The sequence below is a fragment of the Belonocnema kinseyi genome, chromosome 1, assembly GCF_010883055.1.
Source record: "Belonocnema kinseyi isolate 2016_QV_RU_SX_M_011 chromosome 1, B_treatae_v1, whole genome shotgun sequence".
NCBI classification, from domain to species: Eukaryota; Metazoa; Arthropoda; class Insecta; order Hymenoptera; family Cynipidae; genus Belonocnema; species Belonocnema kinseyi.
Genome location: NC_046657.1, coordinates 113,994,263 through 114,011,745, shown reverse-complemented (window position 1 = coordinate 114,011,745; position 17,483 = coordinate 113,994,263). Strand labels below are relative to the sequence as shown.

The window sequence follows — 17,483 nt, the reverse complement described above, 5'->3', positions numbered from 1 at the left end:
AACGTTTTTGGATTTTTTCAAATATTTTGAACATTAAAAAAACATCCGTTATCTAGAAATATTTTATTTAAAATTATTGCTATTTTTAATTCAAAAAATAAGCTTCAAAATTTTAAATGTTAAAAATAATTTTTGAAACTAATATCTTATTGTTGTATTTTTAATCAATAAAATATATTTATAAAAAATTCTAATTGTTAAAATTCGGGAAGTTTCCAATTCGGATATTTTATAAATCGGCAATTTTCTGTTGGGAATTTTATTATTCGGAAATTTTCCAATTCGGTAATATTATAAACTGTCGTAAATTTCATTATTCGGGAATATTCCAATTCGGGAATTTTATCATTCTAAAATGTAATTATTCGAGAATTTTATTATTCGGGAATTTTCCAATTCGGTATTTTTATTTTTCGGCAATTTTATTATTAAAGAATTTTATTTTTCGGCAATTTTCCAATTCGGTATTTTTAATTTTCGGTAATTTTATTATTCGTGTATTTTATTATTTGGGAATTTTCCAAATCGGGATTTGTATTTTTCGGCAATTTTATTATTCGGGAATTTTATTTTTCGGGATTTTTCAGTCGTCCCCCTTTAACACTCAGAGTTTATAATAAAATTACTAAATTTGAATGAAATGGGATTGACGAATTTTCCGTTGTATTATATATATTTTTTCCATTAGGAGGCATCACAAAATCGAAAGATATGAAGGAATTCTGCCAGATTAACAGTCTTTTATGCAGAAGAAAAATGTATCGATGATAAAATTCCTTGTGAGTACAAAAGTGAAGATGGAATCTCTACAATTAATTTAAGTTCATGAAGGGAAAAAAAATTTCTAGTGTAATTAAGTTATTGAAATATACAAGCTATTTTTTGAAATATGCGTAATATTTTCTGCCCTTACTAATAAGTTCGTGTTCTAAGATCATAATCAGAATAATTAATCAGAACAGAATTCAAATTGTCAAATACTATTTATTATTATAAAAAATACAATACATGTCAGTTACGAATAAGATAAATCATTAATTCACCACATTACTGTAGAAAAAGGAGTAAAAAATAAATACTAAACTTTATCAAGAATATAAATTTGTAGACTAATTTTAATTTTTATAAATCTCTTCTTACTAACTTTTTTCTATCTTAATTCTACACAAGAAAGGACTAAAAACCGCATCGAGGTCAAAGTTTCAATTCTTCGCCAATTTTCTATGGACCAAAGAAATTATAGCAATTTCTTTTGCAAGTAAAGTTTCTATTCGTGAAAAATGACACAAAATTATAAATATAACTTTTTAAAATCACAAAAACGCATTTTTAAATTAAGTTAATTCTACTTTTTTCTAAATTTAAATTGTCGTGCTTGAAAATTCTTGAGTTAAAAAAAAACAGGTTCCTGTGATTCTAATTAAAGAAATTTCAGATACCACAATTTTTTTTGTTTAATTTGCAATGAACCAAATCCAAAAAACCTTTTTGCATAATTTAAAAAAATTCTAACTTCGCCACATTTTTTATAATTTTATATTATTTTTTGATAATAAAAACTTCACTTACGAAAAATTCGCTATAATTTCTCGGACATAAAAACTTGGTGAAAATAGAAATTTTGAATCTATGATCGAGGATCAAATGATATCAGAATACAAAAATTTTTGGTCACGATTTGTCTTGCCCACTGGAATCTTTTCTGTTCGGGTCCGACTTCTCTGAAAATTTAAATTTCATAAATCAAAAATATCTATTTTTAAACAAATTATTAATAAAAGTTTAATAGTTCATTTGTAAAATAAAGTAAAAGAGTAACTCAGTTTGAAGAGAAAAAATTTTATATTTTAATTACTGGTCACTTTTTCCTGCCTAGTTCTTAATTTTACAAAAATAACATTAATTGATCAACCAAATTTTGTTTTCGAGCCAAATTTTCAAGAAAATACGTAATTTTCCAACTATATATTTGAAGTTATAATTAAAAAAGGTAATTTTTCTACAAAAAAAAAACGAATTTTTAACAAATTTGTTAAATTTTCAACAAAAATATTTAACCAAAAATGGAGTATCCAAATTTTTTTTATAAAAAATTGAATTTTTACAATATAATTCAATTTGCAAGAAAAGAAGTGCATTTTTAACTTAAAAAGAAAAAACTTTTCCAAACAAAAAATGGAAGTCAAATTTTCTGTAAAAAATATTAATTTTTTGCAGCACAAAGCAAATTTTTTAATAGAATAGTTGCGTTTTTTGCCATAGAGATTCATTTTCAACTAAAATAATGAATCTTCAACCAAAAAATTACTTTTTAACAAATTACTATAACTTTGAGCCAAAAATTATTTTAATGTTAAATAAACAAACAGTTTAATTTCAAACAAAAAGCCGAATTTTAAATGAAATACTTCATTTTTAAGTTCAACAAGTAATTTTCAACTAAATACTTAAATTTTTTTGAAATAAATCAATTTGCAAGTAAAAAAGAAATTTATAATAAGAAATGAAACAGTGTAATTTTCGGTTAGAGAAATAATTTTGAACCAAGGAAAAGGAGGTTTAAATGAAATACTTAAATTTTCATTCAAACAGATGAAAGTTCAAATAAGAAGATTAATTTTCTACCAAAAAGTCGAGTTTCAACTAAAAAAAATCAATTTTTTTAAAAATATCTAAATTTTTAACAAAGTAGTTAAATTTGTAAACAAATAAACTAATTTTGAACCAAAATAAATGTACAAAACAAGAATAATTTTCAAACAAAAAAGTTGAATTTTCAACCGAAAAATGTTTTTTTTTTCAATCAAACAGAATAATTGTTAAGTACCAACATTACTGGTCAACCAAAAGATATTAATCTTCATCCAAATGGTTAATTTTTAAACTAAAAATGAGAATTTTCAAACCAAAAATGGACCATTTAAATTTTTAATTAATCAGTTTTTAACGAAAAAAACTCTTTGTTTGTCAAAATAGTTTATATTAAATCAAATAGATGAATTTTAAATGAAACTGTTTAATTGTAATCAAAAGAAATCAATTTTCAACTAAAAAAGAAATTTGTATCTAAAAATGAAATAATTCATTTTTCACTTAAGAAAAAATAATTTTGAACCAAGAAAAAGAAGGTTTGAACGAGATGCTTAAATCTTTAAATGAAAGTAATACATTTTCAAACAAAAATATGAATGTTCGAACAAGAAGATTCATTTTCTACCAAAAAGTCGAGTTTTCCATTAAAAAACAAAAAGCTTTTTTTGAAGTAGCTAAATTTTTAACAAAACAGTTAAATTTGTAATCAAACAAAAGTTTTTAACCACAATAAATTATTTACAAAACAAGAATTGTCTTTAAAAAAGTTGAATTTTCAACAGAAGAATGTTTGTTTTTAATAAAAAAATTAATGGTTAAGCATTAATATTACTTTTCAAACAAAAAGGGACAAGATAGATTTTAAGTTAATCAATTTTTAACGTAAAAAACTTGTGTTCATCAAAATAATTTATTTTATACCAAAGAGATTAATTTTAAATGAAAATTAATTTAATGAAAAAAAAAGAAAAATGCAATAGTTCACTTTTCATTTTAAAAAATAATTTTGAATCAAGAAAAAGAAGATTTGAACGACATGCTTAAATTGTCAAACGAAAGTAATGAATTTTTTACCAAAAATATGAATTTCCAAACAAGAAGATTAATTTTTTTCTATCAAAAAGACGAGTTCTCAACGAAAAAATTAATGTTTAATCGCAAAATTTGTTAACAAAGTAGTTAAATTTGTAACAAAAGAAATGAATTTTCAAACACAATAAATTAATTTGCAAACATGAAGAGTAATTTTCTTTAAAAAAGTTGAATTTTCAAGCGAAATTTTTTTTTCAGCCAAAGGCGTTGAATTTATATTATATATATATTAATTTTCATGAAAATAATTGATTTTTAAACTGAAGAAGGTAAATTTTTAACCAAAATCGGACAAATTAAATTTTTAGTCAATCATTTTCTAACGAAAAAAATAACAGATTTTCATAAAAATAGTTTTTAAACCAAAGAGGCGAATTTTAAATGAAATACTTAATTTTTAAGTTAAAAAATTAATTTTAAATCAAAAATTGTCAATGAAATAGTTCAATTGTAATTGAAAGACATCAATTTTCAACTAAAAAATAAATTTGTATCTTAAAATGAACCAAGAAAAAGAAGGTTTGAACGACACATAAATTTTCAAGCAAAAGTAATTAATTTTTAACCAAAAATATGAATTTCCAAACAAGAAGAATTTTCTACCAAAAATACGAGTTATCAACTACAAAATTAATTTTTAATCACAAAATTGGTTAACAAACTAGTTAAATTTGTAACAAAAGAAACGAATTTTTAACCACAATAAATTAATTTGCAAACAAGAACAATTTTCTTTTTAAAAAAAGTTGAATTTTCAACCGAAATTATTTTTTCAGTTAAAAACGTTAAATTTACATTATATATATATTAATCTTCATGAAAATGGTTGATTTTTAAAATAAAGGAGGTAAATTTTTAACCAAAAACGGACAAATTAAATTTTAAGTTACTCAATTTTTAACGGAAAAAAAAGATTTTAATCAAAATAGTTCAACCAAAAAGGACGAATTTTCAATCATTCATATAATATTTCATATAAAAAAGATCAGTTTTTAACTAAAAACAAAAGAAACAAAATGAAAGATAAATGAACTAAAGAGAAGAAACTCCAAAATAAAATTTTGATATAAAAGAGTTGAATTCAATCAAAAATAAAAGATGATTTTTCTCTAAAATAGTTTCTTTTTGAATGTGAAAATATGGTTTTTAATTTTCGCTGTAAAAAATAGATAAAACTTTTGAAAACATGTACTCTGAAACGTCCATGCAGTAAGCAATAACGTCATTTTTGTGAAATTCAGAACTATTTTACGAATGAACTATAAACTTTTATTAATAATTTTTCTATAAAAAAACCTATTTTTCATATATTAAATTTGAATTTTCGCAGAATTTGAATCCATTCTCCACTTATTACGAACATCGTCATCACCTTTATTACTTTTATTCCTAATTTCGCAGTTTTACTTATTTAATCATGTTCTTAAAGATAATTGTATACTGGTTCGAAAAACGAAGTCTTTCTGTTTCAAAGTCCCTCTCAGGAACTGATCCTGCATAAGGATTTCGCTCCAAAGGAAGAGAATCAACAGTTTTCCCCAAGTGCTGAAAAAATCTTCTATGATCTTTTCTAGCTCCCTCTTTTGTTCCTGCCGTTAAAATAAAAGGAGTGTTCACTTTCTTCAAGGTCCGAATCATATCTTCCCAAGTACTCTCAGAAATCCCAAATTCGCTCTCATGAATATCAAGATTAAATCCCACGACGATATTCGGTTGAACGAAAAATTCACTTTGAAAATATTCCTCATATCGCAAAGCGTGGGACTCGACCTTAAAACTTTTGCCAGCGAGTGAATAATTTGGAAATTCGAGTGCACTCTCCAGATCCGAAGGCAAATGAAAAATTTCTGGCCCGATAAATACAATCTTCAAAGTCTTCAAATTCTGAAGCCAGTGCAAAATAATCTTCCAGTATTCTTGAGCCGAAATTTCCCAGTTTGTGGCTCCAACGACATGAACAATCATCGAGGAACCGGTTTTGTAGTCTAGTTTTTTCAGAGCCCAGAGTAAAGTTAGGGGCCTTGTTAAACAGTCGGAAAGCAGAATTCTCTGGGAATTGGCAACATTGCAAGACTTGCATCCGTAAAACACAAAAGCTTGTTCCTTGAGTTTCAACTGTGAATCCATAAAGTCTTCCATCGAGGATGGAAGATTGATAGATCCTTCGGTTGGCAAAGCTTTTACGAGAACTTTTGAAATTCGTTCTTTGTTCACCGTCAATTTGAAAGCCAAGAATAGATCACTGCAGAGTTTTTTATGTTCCGGGTCCTCCTTATGAGCTTTGCAGAGGTGTGTCTGGAAGCAGGAATTCAATTGAACGAATTTCGAGGAAAAATTTAGGAACATTTTTAGCATGATCAATAAAATTCTAATTCAGGGTTCCAAGCGATTCTTAGGAACGAAATTCAACGTCTTTTTCAGGTCTAGAAGTCAAGTTTTGACAGGTCTTTTTTTACCATTTAGCCAATTTAATATTTATTGGCCAACAATTTTTAAAGAAATCAGAACCATAAATAAACGAATTCTTCATTTGTAGCAAACAGAAGTCGTCTTTAAAATCCTTAAAATCTTTGTGAATTCGTTGAAACCTCTGCAAGTACTTAAAATCTTTGTGCAATCTTGAGATTTCTGCGAAATCTTTTGAAATTTTTATAAAACATTTAAAATCAGAAATCTTTTGGAGTTTTTTTAAATTTTGATGAAATCTTCGAAATGTTTGTATAAACTTTCTTGGATATTTGTGAAATCTTTTGTTTTCGTTTGAAATCATTGAAATATGTGAAATCTCTGGACTTCTTGTATTCTTTAAAAACCTTTATGTCATTTTTATTAAATCTTTTGTATTCATTTAAAATCATTAAAATATTTGTAATTTGTGTAAAATCTTTAGAAATCTTAGAAATCTGATTTACCTTTTTAAATCTTTGTGAAATCCTTGCAAATCCTTCTTAAGGAAATTTTTGTGAAGTCTTCGACATCTTTGTCAAATCTTTTGAAATATTTGTAAAATTGTTCTTAAATATTGATTTGTGAAATCTTTTTATTAATTATAATCAGTCAATTATTTTTAATGTTAATCAGGGTGTCTAGCGATTCTTAGGAACAAAATTCAAGGTCTTTTCCAGGTTAAGAAATCAAAATTTTCCAGGTCTCCTTTTTTACATCAAATAATAAAATATACGTTTGTCATACATTTAAAAAATGGGCCATTTCATTTTTTATTGGCCAAACATTTCTAAAGAAAGCCGAATCGTAAATAAACAAATTATTAATTTTATGCGAACATGAGCCGTCTTTGTGAGATCTTTAGGGACATTTTTAAATCTTTGTTTTGAAAATATTGAAATCTTTGAGAAATCTTTTGGCATTTTTCAAAGCTTTTGTAAAATCTTTAAAATTCTTGAAATCTTTGCGAACTATTTCTTTAATCTTTGTTTGAGAAATCTTTTGTGTTTGTTTAAAATCATTGAAGTCTTTTGAAATCTTCTCAAATGTGTTGAAAACTTTTGAAATCGCTTAAAATCTTTGAATTATTTTGAAATTCTTAAAATCCTTTGAAATCCTTATGAATTCTTTAAAGAAATTGTGAAATCTTTTCTAAGTCTTTTGTATTCGTTTAAAATCACTTGAATTTTTTTTTATATATTTCTGAAGTCTTTATGAAATTTGTTTTAATCGTTTCAAATCACTGAAATATTTAAAATCTTATAAAAAATGTTGAGATCGTTTAAAATATTTGAAATGTTTTTAAATCTTTGAAATATTTTTGAAATGTTTCTTTAATCTTTGTTCGTGAAATATTTTCTGTTCGTTTGAAATTATTAAAATCTTTTCAAATCTTCTCAGATTTGTTGAAACCTTTTGAAATCATTAAAAATCTTTTAAATGTTTTGAAATCTTTGAAATCTGATATAATGTACCCTTGTTGAAATCTTTGAAATTCTTGAAATGTTTTGAAATCTTTAAGAATTCTTGAAAATATTTGAGAAATCTTTTTTAATCGTTTGAAGTCTTGTCAAACATTTTTAAATCGTTTAAAATCTTTGTAATGGTTTGAAATCTTTAAAATCTGGTGTACTGCACCCTTGTCGAAATCTTTGAAATTCTCGTATTGTCTTGAAATCTTTATGAATGTTTTATGAAATCTTTGAAACTTTTGTGAGATCTTTGTGAAATATTACGAACCTTAGTGAAAGCTTGGAATTTCGGTGAAATCTTTGTGAAATCTTTCGGCATTTTTCAAAGCTTTTGAAAAATCTTTAAAATTCTTGAAATATTTAAAATCTTTGTGAACTTTCTTTAATCTTTGTTTGAGGAATCTTTTGTGCCTGTTTAAAATCATCGTAGTCTTTTGAAATCGCTTAAAATCTTTGAAATGTTTTGAAATTCTTAAAATCCTTTGAAATCCTTATGAATTCTTTAAAGAAATTGTGAAATCTTCTCTAAGTCTTTTGTATTCGTTTGAAATAACTGGTATTTTTTTATATTTTTGAATTCTTTATGAAATTGGTTGTAATCGTTAAAAATAACTGGAATATTTGAAATCTTTGAAAAAATGTTGATATCGTTTAAAATATTTGAAACATTTTCAAATCTTTGAAATATTTTTGAAATGTTTCTTTAATCTTTGTTCGTAAAATCTTTCCTGTTCGTTTGAAATTGTTAAATTCTTTTCAAATCTTCTCAGATTTGTTGAAACCTTTCGAAATCATTCAAAATCTTTTAAATATTTTGAAATCTTAGAATTGTGATTTAATATATCCTTTTTAAAATCTTTCTACTCTTTTGTAAGTTTTAAAATCTTTGTGAAATGTTCCAAATCTTTAGGGAATTTTTGTAAAAACTTTATAATCTATTGTACACGCCTTTTTTGAATGTTAAAAATCCTTGAAATCTTTCTGAAATATTTTCAAATGTTTATAAAATATTTCTTGAATCTTTGTTTGAAAAAACTTTTGTATTCGTTGAAGTCATTGAATTATTTGAAATATTTTGAAATCTTCTAAAATGTTTAGAAGCCTCTTGAAATCGTTTCAAATTTATGAGATCTTTGAATTCTGATGTACTGTACCCTTTTTCAAATCTTTAAAGTATTAAAATGTTTGTGAAATTGCTATGAAATCTTTATTGAGATTTGGCGTGCACACCTTTTTTTAAATCGTCAAAATCCGTGAAATATTTATGAAATGTTAAAGATATTTAAAATATATTGAAATGTTTGAAATATTTAGAAATATTTTGTAACCTTTTGAAATATGTTTGAAAAAAATTCAAGGAGAGTTCCAGGTTACGAGATTTTCAAGGTCACGAGACACCCTGTTAATGAAATATTTTCTAATCTTCTAAAATCTTTTAAAATCATTAAAAAACCTCGAAATCTTTAGAAAATTTGGAAATCTGGTGCACTCTTTGGATTTCTTGTATAAAAATATATAGATACAATTTTCAAAATTAAAGAAAAATTATCAAATATTTTTAAGTATGTGAGATATTTGTGAAATCTATCTTAAATATATTGTATTTATTTGAAACCATTAAAATATTTTTTATCTGTGTAAAATCTTTTGAAGCCTTAGAAATCTGACTTGTTTGTAAAAATCTTTAAAATCCTTGGAAATCTTCGAAATCATTCTGAGATCATTGAAATCCTTGCAATTTTTATGATATGCTCGACGTATTTGGGAAATCTTTTGTAATATTTCAGAAATTTTTCTTAAATCTTTGTGATATCCTTATTATTCGTGGAAATCATTGACTGTGTAGAAAATTTTCAATGCTTCTAAAATGTTTTGAAACCTTTAGAAATAGTTTCAAATCTTCGAAATGTCTAAAAATATTTAAAATCTGGGACACTCTACTCTTTTTGAAATCTTCGGAATTCTTGTATTCTTTAAAAATTTTTATGGAATCTTTGGAAAATTTGTGAAATATTTCTTAAGTCTTTTGTATTCATTTAAAATTATTAAAATATTTTTAAAATGTGTAAAATTTTTTGAGATTTTATAAATCGGGTTTACTACATCATTTTTAACATTAAACATTTTTTTGAAAGTTTTAAAATCTTTGAAAATGTTCGGAATATTTATCAAATCTTTTGAAAGATTTTTAAAAATTTACTTAAATCTTGAATTGTGAAATCTTTTTAAAATCTTCGAAATGTTTTAAAATCTTTAAAATATGGTGCAGTGTACCTTTTTTGAAATCTTTGAAATTCTTTTATTGTTTTGAAATCTGTACGAATCTGTGTAAAATATTTTGTAATCTTAGAAATCTGGTTTACTATACCCTTTTTAAAAACTTTGAAATCATTTGAAAGTTTAAAAATCTTTGGAATTGTTCGAAATCTTCGTGTAATATTTTGAAAGGTTTGTGAAATTTTTCCTAAATTTTTGTTTATGAAATCTTTTTCATGCAATGAAATCCTTTCATTATTTGAAATCTCAGTAAAATCTTTTACAATTATTCTAAAATGTTTTGAAACCTTTTGAAATCGTTTCAAATTTTCGAAATGTTTTAATATCTTTAAAATCTTTAATATCTTTTGAAAGTTTTTAAATCATTGAAATCCGTGAAATCTTTGTAAAATGTTCAAAATTCTTTAAATATTTTAAAAAGAAACCCTTGCAAAATCTGTTATATGGCCATGGCTTATTCTAATTCTGAAATCAAATTAACACCGAAATTTTAAATTAATCATTTTTCATAATTTGGAAGTTGAGTATCACGAAAAAACATGTTTCTACTAAAATGATGAATCTTCAACTGGAACAGGTGAATTTTGTAAATTCGCAACGAATGTAACAAAATTTTCTATTATAATTCAGAAAAACTCTAAAAACTACTTAAAGTACTTCCTCTTTTTTTTTAATTTGGAAGAGGGAACTTTCAAATATTGACGAATTCTGACTTGGAACAGGGATTTTTAAACTCCTTTCTCTAAATCCGAATTGTAATTCTTTTACAAAATCCTGTTCCATGTAAAAAGTTTTCTGTTTCAAGTGAAATTATATTTCTTTACGGAAATGCCCTGTCCTCAAATGAAAACGATAATTATTTTCTAAAATTCCTTGTTCAAGTCAGGATAAGTGAGGAATAACCGAATAAAACGCGATAAATCCATTTTTTGAAAAAAAAAAAATTAGAAAATGATTGCTTCTCTATGCTTGGAATATCCCCAATTCTATTATGAAACTCAAATCAGCAAAAAAAATCTCCCAAAGCAAAATATTGCAAAAGGTTTTTCTTATAATGGCAAAAAATAAAAATTCTTTCTCTCGTAAGGTATGGATAAAAATGTACATTTTTTAAATGAGAATAAAAAAAAATAACAGTTCATATTTTTTGCGTCCCATGAAAGTATCAAAGTCTCGGTAAAATTGGTTACCTATTTTTGAAAAATTAGCTGGTCCAATTAAATTTGTTTATATCGAGACTTCGCGAAAACATACTGTCATTTCCCTTTCAAGTTGTTTTTTTTTATTTTTCCGGTCAATTAAAAAATATACATATTTTTCGTAAAACGCAAACATTTATTTTAGATCATGGCGTTAATTCTAAAGACTTTTTCACACAACAGAGCACAAAATTGCAAAATTAATTAATTTTCAAATAAAATTAAGAATATTCAACTGGAAATTTAAACCAAGCAGATGAATTTTCAACTAAAATTATTAATAGTTAACTGAAATACTTATATTTTCAACCAAAAGGATGTATTTTTAAACAAAAAGATTAATTTTCAACCAAAAAATACCATTTTTTAACAAAATACATGAAATTTTGGCTAGAAGTAAAATCCATTTTCAGCAGAAAATAAAATAGATACATTTTTAGCATAAAAAAAAGATCATTTTTCAACCAAAATTGAATAATTGAATTTTAGTCAAAAAAGAAATGTTAAACCAAAACAAAAAATTTTCAACTGAAATTATAGAATATTCAACTGGAATAGTAGTTTCATTTTCAGTTTAAGAAAAGAATTATTTTTAACAAAAAAACAAGCAAATCTTCAATGAAAAATTATTTTTCACAGGAGCTTATTTTTTAACCAAGTAAATTTATTTCTAACCCAAAACATGAATTTTCAACTAAAATGATGAATATTTAACTGGAATACTTGAATTTTTAACTAAAAAGAAGAATTTTTAATCAAGGAGGTTAACATTCAAAGAAAAAAAAAAGATTTTCTACCAACAGTCGATTTTTAAACAAAATACATGAATTTTCAACGAAATAAATAAATTATTAATTGAAAAAGATAAATTTACACCCAAATCACTACATTTGAAAGTAGAAAAGATCGATTTTCCACCAAAAATGGAGTGGTTACATTTTCAGTTGAAAAAATTAGCTTTTAACCAAACTGATGAATTTTCAACTAAAATCATTAGCCTTCAATTGAAATAGTTAAATTTTATGCCTGACAAAAAGATGAATTTGCAACAAATAAGATTAAGTTTCTACAAAAAAGGCGAATTGTCCACAAATTACATACATTTTTAAAACAAAAAAAAAAACAATTTGATTTATAAATGAAAAATATCAATTTTTATCCAAATAGTTGCATTTTCACACAAAAAGATCAAATTTCTACCAAAAATAGAATAGTTTAATTTTCGGTTAAAAACTTAAGTCTGAACCAAAAAAAATCGGATTTTCAGAAAAATAGTTTTATTTTCTACTGGAATAGTTAAATTTTCATTTGTAAAATGACAAATATTCCACCAATAAAATTAATTTTTAACAAAAGAGTTTAACTTTTAAACGCAAGTAGTTGAATTTTCAAGAAAAAAAAGGTTAATTCCCAACAAAAAATGTTTTTAAAAAATTATATTATAATTCCGAAATACTGCTTCTACTTTAAAAACTACTTAAAGAAAAAAAAAACGACTACTACTCTTTTTCTAAAATTTCGAAGAAGGAACTTTTAAATTGTTAGTTTTAATTCTTTAAAAAAATTCCTGTTCCCTGTCAAAAATTCTCCGTTTCAAGTGAAATTATATTTATAAAGTAGACGTCACTTTTCTCAATTGACCAAAGTTATTAAAATAATGAAAACTTGAATTTAGCTATGAACCAAAAGAAATTCCCGGTCTTGCGGTCACGCCACCACCCTAGTAGTGTTCGAAACCGGCATTTCAACCAATTTAAAATAAGCTCTAAGCACTTAAATTCAAAAAGCGCTTTTATCAAATGTTTAGATAATACATTTTTAAACACGCTAACAAATACAAGCAAATTCTCTATTCATAGCTTTACAAAAAAAACTTTCATCTTACCCCACATCCACATTTCCTCAGCACACTCAAATCGCTCTCATGACAAACGAAGCAAGTTTTCGGAAACAGGAACATCTGAACTTCGTGATCAAAGAGCGTCCTTCCGAGTTTTGACTTTGCTTTCAACATCAACTCAATCTTCGTCCGCAGCCATTCATCCGAATTAGACTTCTTCATTTTATCAAAAAGATTCGGCGCTCCACTTTCATTCAGCATTCCCAAAATAACCTTACATATATCCTTGTGCTGAAGCTGATCTTCACTTTGATGATTCTTCCCACAGTAAAAAATCATCTTACAACGATTACAGGTAACTGAAGTATTAGCAGAATGACATACAGAACAAACGCTCGCGTAAAAAAAGCTTGGAGAATCCTTTTTTGTCGATATTTTCTCTTTCCCTAAAGAAACCTGTTCCACTTGTTTGGTAACTAGTTCAAGAGTCGAAGGATCCTGCAATTTATCTGTCTGTGTTTTGAAAATAGTCATAAACTGATTAGACAATCCAACACCGCCATCTTCCCAAGCTCTGATGTATGCTAAAGAAGTGAATGGATTATACCCATCAAAGACTGTTTCAAATTTTTCCAAAATAGAGATTAGACTCTTCTTCAGAAATTTGTTTTCACTCTCTCTAAAGTTCGTCATGATAATGGGACAATTCAGTTTAGACCAACCCCTGATCAATCTTTTCCAATATTCAAAACGCTCATCATCCTCTTCCGGAGCATCTTCATTGGCGTATATCAACAAATCGGGTTCCTTGAAAGTAGGTCTCTTCATGTATTCTGCATAAGACAGATTCGGATTGACCCTAGCCAGATAATCGAGCGTAATTTTCCTTCTGCTATTCTTGCATCGAGCACAGAGTTTAATCTGAGTTTCGCAATTTTTCTCAACGTCATAATGATATTCTACAATTAAAATATTCAGAACTTTAACATTTGGAAGCAGGTGTAGAAGCGCCTCCCAAGGTTCCGCCAGTTGTGTTGGCATTTCGATATTTCCAACATGGAGGTTTAGTACGGGAACTTGTGGATGGTTCACTTTCTTCAAAGCGCTGAAGATCGTTAATGGCGTGGTAAACATGTCGGATAAAAAGAGCAAGGCGTCTTCCGTAATTTTCACCTGAGATCTGGCAAATTCGCAAAAATATTCTCGCAAGGAAGTCGGTAGCTTTGAAGAATCGGTAACTCTTGTGCCCTTTACGATCGAACTGATAGCTAGCATGGAAGTGATGGCTGTTTTGTTAGGATTCAGTGAATGTTGGTGGCATCCTCTGATTATCGCACAGTCTTTGTCGTGGACGGGACTGCTGGGATGTTCCCTGCAGAAGCTCGCTGAAGGACAACCTGGACAATTGGTTAATAAATCCTGCCTGGATTCGTAGCAGACGAAACAAGCTCTTGGAAATTTGAACATGAAGTTTTCATTTGTTGTGAGTGGTCGCTGCGTCCTTAGTTCCGCTTCGTAGCGCGCGAGATTTCTCTCTGCCTTCCAAGTTGTTAGGTCAGCACCACGAAATTTTTCGTACAGGTGGGAGACTTTTCTTTCCTTCGTCATGTCCGATATTACTCGACAGAGATCTTTGTGGTGTTGCCAGTGTAGTTTCTGATGCGGGGATCCACAATATGAAATCATTTGGCAACGACCGCATCTTTTCAAGTCTTGAGTTTTGTGACAAACGGTGCATTCGTTTGGATAGAACTCTAGAAAGTCGTACATCTCGAAAGAGCTACGAAATTTATATTTAGCAGAGTCTAATGTTGGTAATCTGAAAAGTTTAGACTCGTCACTATGTGAGAGTGTACGTTAATCCGTTTTTTAGCCCTCAAAAACTAGAACCCCGAAATAATCGGTTTCACCTAGAACGGGTCCAGGAGACCCGAGCAAACTTCAAACTGAAATATCTCTGGTTTAAACAAACTTAGCTTCATTTACTTTTTTATAAATCGTAGTCCAGCCTCGCAAAAATTAATATAGTAAAAATGGATATGAAAATTAATTGCGTATAATAAATATTTACAAAAAATGATCAAGGATTTGAGTGTTAAATGTAGATTCTGATACCGTAAAAAATTCTGCTTATATGAAGGAATTTGTAAATTTGATTTCAATTTTAATATCAATTCAGGAAACTTTAGGATAATCAAGGCAACTTTTAAAGATTGGTAAATATATTAAAATCGACAGTATCCACAAACTTATCACTTCGAGTTGGTCAACGTGATTAACTGATTGCTTGGCAAACACTTTTTTGCGACTTCAAAATGCGAGCTCATAAATGTATAATTTTCATGCTTCATCCCTGACGTCACAAAAACTAACTTTGCCAACTGATGCCAGTTTCAAAGTCGTTATGGATTATTTTTTTTTTAATGTTTCAAACTTAAAATAAACTATGCAGGATTTTAATTAAAAATTATACCGTTTTAAATTATTTAAAAATATAGTTTTCAATTTTTAAATTTGAAAGTTTTTGATTTGGAAAGTTTTTGTTATTACATTTTTAAATCATTACGTCAGAAAAAAAGAAAATTAGACATTTTATGGAATTTTAAAACCGGATTATTGAAGCATCTCCGGAAGTTTTACTTTTATGGCACAGGGACGAGATACTTCTATGCAAACTAGAAACCATTTTGTGTATAATCCTCTGTTGTTTGCAAGAAAATTCCGATTTAAAGAACAGAAATTTGCGACACAAAAAAAATTAATTGCCACCATTTGATTAGTTTGTACTTGAAAAAAAAAAGAATTTTCAAAGAAATCTTAAATATCTCCATTATTTCCAAAATTGCATAAGTTTAAAAAAATTTGTTACATATAAAATAAAATATTTGAGAATTATATTAGTTGTATAAAGTGCAGGGTTAGGAAACATTTCTTCTACTTTTTCGGCTTATTTGTTATAAACGTCGATATCCAGATTTTATGTTTTTTTATATTATTATTTTACAAATATTGTCGATTATTTAATTAAAAAAGATGGTAATTCTGATAAATACTGAATCGTATGACCTCACTTTTTCAACATAAAGGCTTTTTCCCTTTTAAAACGATTTATAGAGCAGCGATCGAATAATTTTTCACTCGTGAAACATAAAATCGTACTTACCAAAGTTTGATTTATAATAATGGATTTTCCTTATCGAATAAACTTGTAGCCTGCTTGTAGTTTGTTTACTGATTTTGTTACTTCTTCATCAAGTTTCCAATTTTCATAAGTAATTTTTATGAGCAGAGATGATGCCGGTTTCAGAACAGTGAAGACAGTGTTACAAATTCTGGTATCGTATTGCACTGCGCATGTGTCGCATGAACAATCGGATTAGTTACCGTTATGACGCTTATTTAAAATGATTAAATGTGCAAGTCAATGGTTTGCAACACATAATGATTGTAAAATTATAACAAATAACTCTTTAATTACACAATAGATTTAAGTGACAGGTAAAATGATTATCTGATTTTACTCCTCAAAAACAAGTAATAGATAATAAATTTAAAGGAAGGAATACCGTTTTTAATAACAAACATGAATTCAAAGTAATGTTCAATATCTTTATGCGCTGCAAATTATTATTTGTTGTAAACAACTGTAAAACAAAAAAATTCATTCTCAATAAATGCGCAAACGGTGACATATCCGGCGCATGCGTAGTACGCTGTGGTGACGGAAACACAAGGTGGCGTTAAAACCATTGTTTCCGTTAGACCAAAATTTTGCAGCACCGTTGATTGGTCCATTTCAGTAGATTGAAGCGATTTTGAACTCTGGCGATATCCTCATTCCTGCGTCAATTATAAGTAATTAATTTAAGAATAATTATTGCCAGAAAAATTAATTTGATTATTTATTTCATTACTTAATTATGAGTTTTACAAGACTGACCCACCCACGAAAATATTCACTTAATTGTTAAAATTCACATAATCCCCCTGGCGACCGAAAGAAGCCTCTACAAAGTACCTTTAAGCAAAGATATTATAAACGTAGATGCGGTGCGGGCTTAGTTGCCCGCCATAAATGTAGACGGCGCGACCGGCGAAAAAAGTCACTTCCCCTCTACCCACCGCTCCCCGTAGAAAGCACCCATCGATATAGTTTGCCAAGAGCCACTTGGAGCGCTGTAAACAACTCTCGGCACACCTTCGAGGCGCACTGATGGAAAACTTAGCTTGGACAAGAACCATTTGGATTGAAAGTAAATTGCCAATTAAAACATTTTTACATTTATAGCTTTGCAAAACTTGGTTGTTTTAATAAATACCAAAAATATAAGTCGATGAGTAATTTATATTACGGTTTCATATATTTTCCACTAATTCTACAGTTATTAGTTATAATTTCCATTCTACATATAGTTCTTTAATATTATTTAGTTTTTACTTTTGTGGTCTACAATTTCTACGGACTTTTTAGACTATGCGTTTAATCAAGTTCTCGTATGTATTTTCCAATTTCTTAATTATTATATATTCTAACGTTTTTATAAAAATATAATTATAATTCCAAGT

General features: G+C 27.2%; 2 protein-coding genes and 1 long non-coding RNA gene across 4 annotated transcripts in view; 1 reads left to right on the top strand and 2 right to left on the bottom strand.

Annotated features, from left to right (window-relative positions):
* Nucleotides 1-886, top strand: part of LOC117171765 — a 10,795-nt gene extending 9,909 nt beyond the window's left edge. For both annotated transcript variants that reach the window (XM_033359383.1, XM_033359374.1), the window contains one exon: nt 689-886. In XM_033359383.1, coding sequence (XP_033215274.1) covers nt 689-768 — 80 coding nt within the window. In that variant the 3' untranslated portion in view covers nt 769-886. The remainder of the gene's footprint in view (nt 1-688) is intronic.
* A 3,994-nt stretch (nt 887-4,880) lies between these two features.
* Nucleotides 4,881-16,209, bottom strand: LOC117171759. The gene is made up of 3 exons (XM_033359365.1): nt 16,081-16,209; nt 12,963-14,736; nt 4,881-5,979 (listed from the first exon to the last, which is right to left on the bottom strand). The coding sequence occupies exons 2-3, from the start codon at nt 14,685-14,687 to the stop codon at nt 5,092-5,094; spliced, it is 2,613 nt and encodes an 870-aa protein (XP_033215256.1). The 5' UTR covers nt 14,688-14,736; nt 16,081-16,209; the 3' UTR covers nt 4,881-5,091.
* Nucleotides 16,210-16,577: 368 nt separating this feature from the next.
* LOC117170244 overlaps nt 16,578-17,483 on the bottom strand; it is a 22,980-nt gene continuing 22,074 nt past the window's right edge. Inside the window, exon 4 of the long non-coding RNA XR_004466748.1 lies at nt 16,578-16,757. This is a non-coding gene — a long non-coding RNA (uncharacterized LOC117170244). The remainder of the gene's footprint in view (nt 16,758-17,483) is intronic.